Source organism: Myotis yumanensis, unplaced genomic scaffold (assembly GCF_028538775.1).
Source record: "Myotis yumanensis isolate MYYU_CA2020_CCGP unplaced genomic scaffold, mMyoYum1.0.hap1 SCAF_10, whole genome shotgun sequence".
Classification (NCBI taxonomy): domain Eukaryota; kingdom Metazoa; phylum Chordata; class Mammalia; order Chiroptera; family Vespertilionidae; genus Myotis; species Myotis yumanensis.
In genome coordinates this window covers 29,640,358-29,653,643 of record NW_027223761.1, presented here as the reverse complement: position 1 = coordinate 29,653,643, position 13,286 = coordinate 29,640,358, and the positions used below count along the sequence as shown (strand labels likewise).

The window sequence follows — 13,286 nt, the reverse complement described above, 5'->3', positions numbered from 1 at the left end:
AGTTATGGAAAAGGTACCTGATGACTCAGCAGAGCTAAGTGGATACTTGTAGTTTGTGACATAGATTGAAAGCGAAGCCATTGGTTGTGTGTTGCTCTCTGGTTACACTCAGCTCCCTGGAAACAGGCATGGAGTTAATGGAGAATTGGACTCAACCAGGGCAAAAGACTTGAACAGACACTTCACCAAAGGAAATACATGGAAGGCAAATAAATATATGAAATAGTTTTGCACCCCTAGCCATTAGGGAAATACAAAATTAAAACCACGATGAGATACTATTACACACTCCTTAGCATGGCTAAAATGAAAAAATACCGATTCCTTCAAATATTGACAAGACTTTAGGAAAACTGGATATCTCATAGATTTCTGGTTGGAAAGTAAAATGGTATGGCCATGCTGAAAAACTATACATTTTCTTACAAATTTGGACATATACTTACCATATAAAACAGCAATTATTCCTGGCATTTATTTTAGAGAATGGTAAACTTATGTTCACATGGAAACCTCTAAACAGATGTTCATTCATAGCAATTTTATTATAATAATCAAACTGGAAACAAACCAAATGTCCTTCCACTTGTGAGTAGTGAAACACAATGTAATGCATCCATATAAAGAATACGACACAGCAATTTTAAAAACGAACAACAAACTATTGATTCGCGCAACCACTTGGATGGATCTTGAGGTCATTGTGCTGAATGAAAAAAGTCAAACTCAAAATCTGAATACTGTATGATTCCATTTGTACAACATTTTTGAAATGAAAAAAGTATAGAGATGGAGAAGAGATCAGTGGTTGCCAAGAGTTTGGAAGGGGCACAGGTTGTGTGTGTCTACAAAGAGTTGTCCAGGAGGATTCTTTTGTGACAAAGAAACAGTTCCAAATCTTGAATGTGGCTGTCATTACATGAATTTATACATGTGATAAAATGTCTTAGAATTATGCACAGTAAAAATGTGTGCATGTGAAAATGGGTGAGATCTGAGTAAGATGTGTAGTGTGAATAATTGTATCCTATCCAGGTCAATTTCTTGGTTTTGAAAATGTCCTGTATTTGTGTAAGATGTCACCATTGGCAGAGGCTGGGTGACGGGCAGACAGGAACTCTCCGCAGTAATTTTGCAACTTGTTGTTGGTCTATAATTAATCAGATTGAAAAGTTTGTTGGATTTACTAGCTACATGCATATAGCAGTTACCAAGAATGAGAACAAGGTTTATGCTGGAAAGAAGATTGTAAACTAGGCATGTAGTCCATGAGATAATATAATAAGCATTCACATAATCACCATTAAATTTAAGTATATATTAAAATTTTATCATATTTGCTTCCAATATTTCTTTATAAGTGAATAAATAAAATTTTGCAGTTATAGCTAAAGGCCTAACTTTCACTCACTGATCTCTTCAGAGGTTCTGAAGTTGATACGCATTATTCTCTCACATGTATAACAGGATGTTAAAACAGCTCAGATCTAAATATCAAGATACTATAGATACTACATTTCAAAAGAGGTAGGAGATATCATGCAGAATTTAAATTTGAGATTTCTGATAACTGGTTACCAACTCTTATGCCATCATCCATATCAAAGCTGTAAACAATTAGAGTTGAAGTTTTATATGAGGCATAAAACATTGAGTTTAATTGAAAGATGAACCATCTCTCCTGCTCCAATGTGGCCTTTTGCAGACAAAAAGACTGTAGTCCAGAAGAGGGTGCATTCTTTTGTTTCTTGCTTCCCACTTCCCCCAACCCTTGTCCTTGTTCCACCTGCTTGTTGTTTCTAGATGTGGTTTCAGACCCTGTAGGGTTGAACATATCGTAGAGCCAGTGTCAGGAGAGCAGGACTTTCCTCTTTGGCTTGTCCTGCTTGGGTGACCTTGCTGGTGATGTCTGGACTTGACAGTATTGTAGACTTGACTCTAACTCATTTTGCAAAACTTATGCCAATTTCTGACACTTCAGCACCACAAGAGACATGGCTCATTACTCACTGCACTTCAGCCAATGATCCATTAAAATTTTTTTAATGATTTCAGAGAGAGGAAAGGAGAGGGAGAGAGAAATAGAAACATCAGTGATGAGAGAGAATCATTGATTGGCTGCCTCCTGCATGGCCTCCATGGAGGACCGAGACTCCAACTCGAGCATGTGCCCTGACCAGGAATTGATCTGTGTCCTCCTGGTTCATCAGTCAACACTCAAACACTGAGCTACACGGGCTGGGCTGATCATTCTTAAGAGAGTTCTAGCAACTATGACCATATATTTGGGGTGTCACGGGGAATGAAACTTATTTGCATACTGGTAACCATTTTCTAAACAACCTTTGTACTTTTAGTAACAACTAGAGGCCCAGTGCATGAAATTTGTGCACTGGGGGGGAGGGGTGTCCCTTAGCCCAGCCTGCACCCTCTCCAATCTGGGACCCCTCAGGGGATGTCAGCAGTTGGACATCCCTCTCACAATCCGGACTGGTGACTCCCAACCGTTGGCTGCCAGCCTGCCTGATTGGTCCTAACTGCTTCTGTCTGCTTGCCTGATCACCTCCTTACCACTACCCGGCTGGCCCTATGGCCCCCAACTGCCCTCACTTGCCAGCCTGGTCTCCTCCCACTGCCCTCCCCTGCTGGTCTGGTTGCCCCCAACTGCCCTCCCCTACTGGCCCAGTCATTCCCAATTGCCCTCCCCTGCCAGCCTGGTTGCCCTCCCCTGCCGGCCTGGTCCCCCCCCCAGTTGCCCTCCCCTGCTGGCCTGGTCACTCCTAACTGCCCTCCCTTGCTGGCCTGGTCACCCCTAACTGCCCTCCCCTGCTGGCCTGGTTACCCCTAACTGCCCTCCCCTACTGGCCTGATCACCCACAACTGCCCTCCTCTGCTGGCCATCTTGTGGCGGTGGGCACCGCCATATTTGAGGGCAGAACTGTCAATTAGCATATTCCCTCCTTATTGGCTGCGGGTGCCACCATCTTTGTGATGGTGCGAGAGTCAATTAGCATATTCCCACTTTTTTTTTTTGATAACAGTTGTGGTTTTATTGTGTCCAATGCATCAATAAATGAACTTTAAGCCCGAGCCTGTATATGCCCTAACTTGACTTGCTCAGCCTGGGACCGCCTGCCCCTGCTCACCTCTCTGTTTTGGGAAGGGGCATGCACTGGATGTGGCCCGGCCTTAGGGCTCACCTATGGTAACGGTGCCCATCAGAAGCCCAGAGAGAAGCATGAAGCGGGCCCAGGAAGTTGTGGGTCATGAGCTCACCTTACAGCATGTTGAGAGTTTAACCATCCTTCTGAGCCCCAACAGTTCTGTCTGCTCCTGAGAAGTTACTACTGTTGGCCTTGTTCTGCTGAGACATGAGGTAAGAAGGGCTAGAGGAGCACCTTGTTCAGCCTTTAGCATGGCAGCATACTAACTTATAACAGGTAATTTATAAATAAAGTCCAGCTAATAGCTGAAAACAACCACAGGAAGGAGTGAAGACCAGCCCCCAGGGGTGTGAAGTTCCCCAGTGGGCACTAAGCAGCCATTCTGGCAACTAGAGTAGATAGTGCACTCCTGCCCCCTGGCGGTTGTCGGAGAGCAGAGTCCCAGCCTCCAGGGCTGGTAGGCATAGCACCTTGAAGAGGGAGAAGAAACAAAGGAGACAGTCAGCTGGCCCGAAGCCAGGGGCATTATAAAGTCATAGGGCTGGAGAGGATCTGAAGGCCATCTAAGCAACTCCTGTCACTGTACAGATAAGGAAACGAAAGCCCAGAGAGAGAAAACCTTGCTGGGTAACAAAGCCCCTTGGTGAATCAGCCCAGTCATCATACCATTCCACCTCAACTAATGAAGCAGGAAGAGGAAGTGAAACAATTGGGGCAGGAGGTCAAGTAGAAAATCACACTTCCCAGGAGGCTGGCTTCTTCCAGCCACGGCACAGATGGGAACAAGGTCAGGTTGCTGGGTGAGGAGGCACCCCTAACACCAGGATGCACACGCATACACGATACCTGGACACCCTTCCCCTGGAGTCTAGGCTGGTGCCATAAGTGTTTGTGTGTGTGTGTGTGGCAGAAGCCCAGAGGTGTGGGACCCATGATCAGAACCAGACCCTAGACGTGGCACTTCTGTGGGGAAGCTCTGCTTCCCAACCAGGGCAGGGGGGAGGGACCCTGACCCACATCTGCCCCAGGTCACAGAGGGGTAGATAGGATGGAAGCTGGGGTGGAGGGAGAGACTGGGTGCACTAACCTTGATTACTTGCACTTCCCGGATTTTGGAGGAAGCCAAAGTGGCCCGAGCCTGGAACTGCCCAGCTGCCTGCCCTAGTGGGAGTTGTCTTTCCCTTCAACCCATCCTCCAAAGCCCCAGAAGCTGGACTGGGGTTGGGGAGGTGAAGAAGGGATGGCAGCTCTTCAGCCATCCAAGGAGCTGCTGCCCTTGTTCTTATGGCTGAGGGGGAAGGCGGACTTGCTCTGGGGCTGGGTCATCTTGCTGGCCAGGTAGATGAAGGGCTCCAGGAGGGAGTGGAGGGCAGCCACAGACACCTCCCACAGCTTCACCTTCTCCGACTTGGCCCAATGCTGGGCCATGTCTGGGGCCAGCCTGGGGAGGTGTTGCAGGAGGTTGCCTCCCAGCCCTGCCCCCTCTTGGGGTGGAGGGGGTGCAATCAGGGGCTGACAGCCACGGGGAGGGGCTGTGGGCCTATTGTGGTGGGGCAGGTTGATCAAGTGCAGGGCTGGCCAGGGGGACAGAGGGTGGTGGGAAGAGAGAGGGTGTTTGGCTGGCTGGCCTGCTCTTCTTTTTTTTTTTTGTTTTTTTTTTGGCAACTTCACAACTTTTACTTGTGGTGCCTGTGCTATGTCTGAAAAATACCTTCTCCCCCTGCCCGGGACAGTGATGGGGAAGGGGCAGCAAAAAATAGAAGACGTCCCTCCCTATTGCACACAGACCCTATATACAGGCTTACCTAGCCCAGGCCAGCGGGATGGTTGGCACATTCTAGGATCCATGCTCAGGGGCTGGAGGGGTGACTGGTGGCAGCACACATGAGAGGGGACTTCTGGGTGACCACTCTGGTCCTGGCTACTGGTCCTGGCACTTCCTGGTCCTCAGTTCCTTTCTGGTTCTGCCTGCAGCCCTGGTCCCCCTACCTGGCTCAGCCTCCCATCTCCATCCTGGCCTCAGATGCCCCCCTTGGCTCCTGGGGGCTCTGTCCTCCCCTCCTAACCTGGAGATCTCAAGGGAGGTTATGGCTTCTCAGAGACTCCTCGACAGCCCTATCACTCATGTTCACACAGGGAAGGGGTGCATGTGGCAAAAGCAGCTGTATAGATGCGGGTGCAGGGGCAAGTCCTCTGGGGTCACTTGGACAGTTTGCTGATGACGCAGATCAGGGCCACATTCTCATCCTTGAGGTGCTGGTTGTCAGCTTGGAGATTGGACAGGCCCTTCAGCTCCTCTCCCAGTTCAGCAGCCTTGCACACTAGGGCCCTACACTCAAATCTCGCCAGCTCCAGGATGGCTGGCCTCTCTGCAAAGTGCTCTTGCCTCTGCATGGTGCACTCCAGCTCCACCTTGAGTTGCTCCAGCCGCAGCGTGGCCTGGGTCAGGGCTTCACGAAGTCTCTCGTTCTCAATGTGCAGCTTTGCGTAGAGCTTCCTGAAGCTCCCTCAGGCTCTTCCAATTTGTGCTGGGGTTCTGGGTTTAGGTCCTACTGCCTCTGGAGGGGAAGGGCTGGATTCTGGGCTGATGTCCACTGGCTTCACCTTCTCCCCCTTCACAGGCCCTCTCCTCTCATTGAAAACTCTGCAGTGCTCCCTGGAGACCTGTGGTCCCTGTCCCTGCCCCTCAGGCACCTCTACTCTCTGGGCAGGGTCATCAGAATTCTCAGCCCCAGGGACTCAGGGCTGCCAGGAAGGGTCCAGGCTCTGTGCACCCTGCTCTTGATCGGGATGGGAGAGTCTGATCAGGGGAAGGCCGGCATGGGGGAGGGGCTGTGAGGTTGGCTGCTGGCCCCAACCCCTGATCAGGCAGTTTGCTGGCTACAGTGGGCATCATAGCAATTGGCCCAATCAGTGCCATCTTCTGCCCATTCGCCAGTCCCAGTCCCAACACCACCTCCAACGCTATCAGGCCGTTGGGATCACCAGCTCACGGTGCCTGCTTTCCCACAGGCCTGAGCACCCAAGCAGCTCTTGGCTCCTCGCTCTGGTGGAAGTCTTCGTCTTTGGCCAGAGCTGCTCCTGTAGCTCCTTCCACCCCCCACCATCCCCCTCATAGCTTGATCACTGCTTCGCCTGCAGACCTCACTGACGGGCTCCTGGGTTCCAGGGGGCTGCCTTGCCTGCAGCCTGGCTTTCCAATCATGATCACGAACACTGGCCGCAGGAAAGGTGGCTCCTGGGTCCCGGTGACCCACCCTGCCTGCAGTATGCAAATTAGCCGCCATCTTTGTTGGCAGTTAATTTGGATATCACGCTGATTAGCCAATGGGAGGTGTAGCGAAGGTATGGTCAATTACCATGTCTATCTATTATTAGATAGGATAACACTATAAATTGCCTCTTTTCCCATTTCTATTTTTCCAGTTCCTGTTTATCTCTCCTTGCCTTTTTAAAAGGTTAGTGTGGCTGGCGAATGTGACATAGGGTACTTACTAGGTAAATTATAGTTATCAGTTCAAGGCCAAGTATTTCAAGAAGACTTTTCAGATCCACTTGTAAAGAAAAAGCATTCAATAAATAAATTCAGAGGATGATTACATGAGAAATTTAATGGTAATGTCAGAAACGGTGGCAAGGCATAATTTTCAGACTAATGAGAAAAACTAGAGCAGTCAGATTAAAAACAACCTATTTGAAGAGATTGGGGAATCACTGACACATTCTGAGGCTGAGGCTGAGAGAAGACTAGATACTTTCCAAGCCTGGCAGGGCAGCAGTGAGTCTCAAAGTTACTCCAGACTGATCAGGACAGAGGCTCTCATCATTGCCCCAGACTGCTTCCCGACATGGCCAGGGTTTCCCTAGGAAGGCTTTCTCCAGGTTCATCCACCTCAGGAGTGTCCTGCAGAGCCCTCTGGAGAACCAGTCTCAGGGTGTGTCTCTGCTTCCACCAACGCTGCCTGAAGGAGCCAACGAAGAAGTAAATGATGGGGTTGGCACAGCTGTTGACACAGGAAAGAAGTACTACCGGTATGGAAAGATCAAAGAAGGTATGAGATTCATTTGGAATCCAGAATATGATGAACCAGTTGATACCGAAGGGCAGGCCACAGAGGAGGAAGACCAGCACTGTGATCACAACGGTCATGTAGAGTCTGGTGGGCGGCACCCGGTGGGAGCCACACAGCAGTCTGGTCATCAGGGCCAGGCTGGACCCAGAGAGAAGCACAAATAACGAAATCAGCCACGCCGCAGCGATGAAGTCAAATACCCGACACATGGAACGGCTTAATAAATCAAACAGAATCCAAGAGAAATTTTTATCCAGGATGCTCAGCAGCAGGGACAGGGCCCAGAGCAGGGCACACATGATGGTTGACAGGTGTCTGGGGCGGCGGCAGCGGTACCAGATGGGCCACAGGACAGACAGGCAGCGCTCTGTGCTGATGGCGCTGAGAAAGCTCAGGCCTGAGATGTAGGCAAAGGTTGACACAGGTGAGAGAAATATAATTACTTGACTGACAAAATAAAACCTGAAAACGTAAACTAGACTCTGTATAAATAGGTAGCAGAGGAATAGGAAGTCGGCCCCTGCCAGGTTGAGGATGTAGACAGAGAAGGCGTTCCTGCGCATGCGGAAGCCCAGCAGCCAGAGCACCACCGCGTTCCCTGCCAGCCCCACCAGGGCCATGGTGAAGACCAGCACGTCTGGGGTCAGGGTGGCTATGTTCCATTTAGCAAGAGCCTGGTCACTTCCATTGGTTGGTGTGAGCTCGGTCCCCCAGGCTGTGACAGTCATATTTGTGCTCTCAATCCCTGCAGTGGTGACCCTGGAAGAAAACAAGAGTTGGGCACTGGTATGATCAATGATTCTCAGAGCCATCAAGCTGTGGGCTATTGCTGTCCCATGTTACAGAACCAGGAAAGGAGGGTCCAGAGGTTAAGATATTATGAAAGGCCCAGCCTTGGAGTCCTGGACCTGGATTCAAACCCAGTTCTCCCTCTGACTCTAGAGCCTGGGCTTGCTCTACTGCAACACAAACCTGCTACTGACATGGGGACATTCTGTAGTCCCACCATGCCCCCCTACCACAGCTCCCACTCATTGTCCAGAGGTGATGTCAGGTCCCCAGAATGTTCTGGAGAAGGAGATCAATGACTGGAATAGAATGTGACAGACCAGGAGAGGGCTCTGGACCCAAGTATTAGGTCTGTCCTCAGCTGGAGTTTCCCCCTCAGCTGCATGAAGTCAGGAAGAGCAGAGATGACTACAGTCCACCCTCATGACTAACGGCCCCATCCACCAAGGAGAAAGACCATGCTTTAGGGACATGAAGGGAATGTGATCTCTTGCTAGGGCAGGTGTGAGGATGGCGGCGTGAACTGGGCTCAAAGTGGCTCAGTATGTCAGCTCATCAACATCATCTCATCTCCTGATGACTAAAGGACAATAGCTGATGTCTGCAGACCTCCAGGGCTGCATGTAGCTGCATTCCGTTCCCAGCCTCACCCTGGTCCTTTCTCCTTTATAATCCTGTCCCCTGTACCTTGCTGTAAGACAGGATTTGAAGGCTTGTAAGCACCCTGTCTTCTTGGTTGGCTAGCCTTCTCAATATACACCTTATATGATTCAACCCTGCTTTCGTTATTGGACACAGTGACAGGCAGCCTGAGCCCACCCAGGGGTTTTCCTGGTAATGATGGTATCTCATCAGTGAGATCATGTCCTTCTGATTTCTGGTTGCTACCAGGAGACTGGAGGGCAGGGAAAAAGAGATTTGGCCTTTTCATCTCCTGGCTCTCTCCCTCTGGGCAGTGTGTTGGCCTGGGCCTGCTCCTCCTCCTGGCTGGTGGTCCTTCCTATTGCTGCTGCTATGATTACAGCTCTGCTCTATCTGTGCACTTGCTCTTTCCCGGGTCCCTTTAAGCCTCAGGGTGAAAAAAGTTCTCCTCTGTTTCTTTCCTAAGGGTGCTTCACCATGCATTGTCACTTTCTTTTAAGCCCGCTCAATAGTCCCTCATGAAACATCCCCCATTTACCCCAGTTTGGGCTGTTTACTCCTGGCACTCTGCCATATCCACAAGAGAAGAGGGGAAAAAGGAAAAAAGTGAAATCTGGGTAAACAACAGTTCCGACTTGGGAAGCAATGCTCACATTTTACTTTGCTCCCTAAATTAATATTTGAGGCAATGTTCTCTCCATGACACCAGATTTGAATGGTTGGAATAAAGGGGAGCCTGTTGGGAAATGGATCAGAAGAGAGAAAGGTTCTTGTTGACCCATTTGCATCTCCAACAGTCAGAGTTGTTGCACCCAAAGACACTAGAGGAGAGCTTCATGTCTCCTGCTTTTCCCTGAAGGATGCACCAGGACCCCTGCATGTAGTGCCTGGGAACCATGGGGATGGGAACTTAGAGCAAAAACCATAACTGGCTTTGGACATAAATGAGTTCTGGGTATATATTCTTACCTTTCTTCCATTCTTCTGGCCTGAGGTGGCGAGCTGACCTGTGCTGAAGGGGAGAGTCTTCCTGGGATTGAGTGATGCCAGAGACACGTCTCTGCCTTCTAAATCAGGAGATGTGTGAAGGAGCTGGACTGAAAGCTGGTGACTAAGGAAGGTTTATCAAGATATTGGACAGACCTTGCAATTTCCTGTGCCAGGACTGTGGGCAAGTCAGAGACCAGAGCTGTTTGAGACATGATCAGTTACTGAGATGTTTCTTATCATTTGCCCCATGTCCACTCACATGTCAGCCACTGCCATCCTACCCCATCCGGTCATCCTCCTGGTAATCACTGTTGTGGAATCTATAGTTGAAGATTGAGCCTGGGGAGCAATGTCAAACAATGTGAGTTTGCATTGTGAGGCTTTAAAACTAAAGAATAAAGTATATCATAGAGTGATTGGAAATCCACCATGGCCCAAACCCACTATTCTTGTGTGTTTTTTTTTAAATTATCACAGCAATATGCATTCTTGTGTATAATTTCCCTCTAAACGAGAGAGAAGTATATACAAGGTGACAGGCTCCCTGAATCCTATTCTTCGAAGTTCAACCTATTCTTACTTCCTTTATTATTAGCTCTGAACCATAAACTTAAAGTTATATTTTTAATTTATGAACATGGAGAAGTAGATCAATTGGCATCCCTTTTATTTTTTTTTATTTTTTATTTTTTTAAAATATATTTTTATTGATTTTTTACAGAGAAGAAGGGAGAGAGACAGAGAGCTAGAAACATCGATGAGAGAGAAACATCAATCAGCTGCCTCCTGCACACCCCCCACTGGGGATGTGCCCGCAACCAAGGTACATGCCCTTGACCGGAATCGATGACCGGAATCAAACCTGGGACCTTTCAGTCCACAGGCCGACGCTCTATCCACTGAGCCAAACCGGTTCCAGCGGCATCCCTTTTAAACATAAGGAGTTCAGCACACAGAACATTCTTCTTCCCTCTTCCACTTTATCTAATTTTAAAATTTATTTTTATTTGTTGTCAATATTAAAAATTTAACTCTTATCTCTTATGTTTTCCTTTCATGTGCCTCATGCTACAGTCAAATTAAGTTACTTGTGTACTCTTTTAAAATCCTCATCTGAAGATATGCTTATTGGTTTTTTTTAGAGAGATGAAGGGAGACAGAGAAACACCGATGCGAGAAACATCAATTGGTTGCCTCTCGGACACACCCCAACTGGGGATCAAACCCTCAACCTAGGTTGAGGCCTGACCTAGAATGGAACTCAAGACCTTTCAGCGTATGGGACAATGCTCTCACTAACTGAGCCACACTGGCCAGGGTGAGTTACTTGTTATTTTCTTAATGTCATTTGGATTAGAAACTATTTCAAATATTCAGAAAAGTTCCTCAGTGGGTTCATTCAGCAAATCTATAATAATAAAGGTGTAATATGCTAATTAGACTGGACGTCCTTCCGGATGACCTTCTGGATGAAGCTGGGGCTTTGAGGCAAGCCCAGGTCTGAGTGCTGGAAGGGAAGCCTGTGCTGGCAGCTGGGAGAAGGAAGCCCTACTCTTGCACAAATTTTGTGCATCAGGCCTCTAGTATTTAATGAAGATCTTATTATAGACTGAATTGTGTCCCCCAAAGTTTATATGCTGAAGTCTTATTTCAAGCTATCTGGCTAGTTGCAGATAGGGTCTTTAGAGAGGTAAATAAGTTAAAATGAGGTTTCTATAGTGAGTAATTATCTAACATGACTGGCATCCTTATAGGAAGGGGAGATCAGGACACAGATACATGTGAGGACACAAAGAGAAGATACCATCTATAAACCAAGAAGAGAGGCCTCAGAGCCTGACAACCTTCCCAATACCTTGATCTCAGAATTTTAGCCTTCAGAATTGTGAGAAAATAAATTTCTGTTGTTTAAGCCACCCAGTCTGTGGTACTTTTTATGGCAGCCATAGCAAACTAACATAGACTTAGGCATGTGTCATAGGCATTATTTCAGGCAATGGAATGTTATTGTTAACAACAACCATAAACTAGAGCAAGGCCTTTTGGAGCTTATCCTCAAAGGTCTGACCGAGCTGTAGAGTGAAAAGAGAGAAAGTCTGATGGGGTCTTTGTTTATTAGAAGTTGAGGAGGAGTTGGATCCAGAAAGCCAAATGTAGGAAAACTGGTCAATGAAACAAAAGTCTCAGAATTAGACCGAAATGCATATGGGAATTTATTATATGACAAAAAAATGTATATTAAAGTAGTGGGTGTAACATGAACTATTTGGTGAATGGAATTGGGATCACTGGTGGTCATATAAAATAAAATAAAATAAAATAAAATAAAATAAAATAAGATAAAATAAAATAAAATAAAGTTGGCCTGGCCAGTTGGCGTGGCTCAGTGCTTGATCATCGACCTGTGAACCAGGAGGTCACAGTTTGATTCCCAGTTCGGGCACATTCCCGGGTTATGGGCTTGATTCTCAGTGTGGGGCATGCAGGAGGCAGCCAATCAATGATTCTCTCTCCTCATTGATGCTTCTATCTCTCTTTCTTCATCTCTGAAATCAATAAAAATATATTAAAAAGTAAAATAAATACAGTTGAAAACATACTTTGCATCTGATATTAGGATAAATCCATATATAATCCAAATACTTAAAAATAATGAAACTATATTAGTACCTGGAGAAACCATAGGAAAGTTTTTTTTCTCTCTCAATGTTGGGAAAGACTTTCAAAGTGTAGCACAAAATTCAGAAGGCATTAAAGAAAAGATTAATAAGGATGATAATATAAAATTTTTTTGGCATGGCATGAACCATCACAATCAAAAGATGAAAAATGAGTTGGGAAAAATATTGGTAACTCATATAAAAGAAAAATTACTAGTTCCCCTATTTGTAAAAGTTCCTGTAAAATGATAATTCAAAAATCTAGCAAGCCAATAAGAAAATGATTATAGGTCATAAATTCACAACTTCTCAAAATAAAAATGGCTCTTAAACATATGGAGAGGGAGAGAGACCAAGATGGCGGCGTAGGTAAACACCGGAGACCGCTGCCGCAAACAACCATTTCAAAAATACAACTAAAAGACGGAACGGACATCACCCAGAACCACAGGAAGGCTGGCTGAAGAGAGACTCTACAACTAGAAGGAAAGAGAACAGCAAATCGAGGCTCAGAGGCGGCGCAGTGTGGAAAATACAAAGGTACCGAGGTGCGCGCGCAAAGTGGGCTGGTGGCTGAGGGTGCGGTTGTCGTTTTCTGTCGGGAGTGAGTCTCAGACTCTGGGCTCCGGATCCGGGCGAGTCTCTAGGGACCCAGACTCAAACGGGAGAAGCGGGATTATCCGGCATCAGTTGGAACCTGAGGGCAGCTTTCTCTCCGAGGTTTGCAGCGGCTGCCGGGGTTCTGAGAAGCAGAGCCTCTGGGAACGGGACTGAGCGTGGCCATAACTGCTCCCTGCGCACAGCCATTTGCCGATCGCCTCAGGCAAAGGCTGGATTAGCGCCTCCCCAGAAGGCAGACGTTTTCCATACAGCTGATTCCTATAGCCAGTCGGCCTGGTGGTCAAATCCCTCTAGTGTTAACTACAACAATTAAGGCTTGGCTAGAACAAGACTGTGCACAGAGACCA

At 47.4% G+C, this 13,286-nt stretch overlaps 1 protein-coding gene and 1 pseudogene across 1 annotated transcript; both read right to left on the bottom strand.

Annotated features, from left to right (window-relative positions):
• Positions 1 to 5,363: 5,363 nt before the first annotated feature.
• LOC139018353 (protein phosphatase 1 regulatory subunit 12C pseudogene) lies at positions 5,364 to 6,369 on the bottom strand (annotated as a pseudogene).
• Positions 6,370 to 6,987: 618 nt separating this feature from the next.
• Positions 6,988 to 7,965, bottom strand: LOC139018352 (mas-related G-protein coupled receptor member X2-like). Its single transcript, XM_070426985.1, has one exon. The coding sequence runs from the start codon at positions 7,963 to 7,965 to the stop codon at positions 6,988 to 6,990; it is 978 nt and encodes a 325-aa protein (XP_070283086.1).
• Positions 7,966 to 13,286: the final 5,321 nt, after the last annotated feature.

What these genes read in the sequence shown, in the direction of transcription:
- LOC139018352 (XM_070426985.1), bottom strand. Translation starts at nt 7,965, where the DNA reads ATGACTGTCACAGCCTGGGGGACCGAGCTCACACCAACCAATGGAAGT.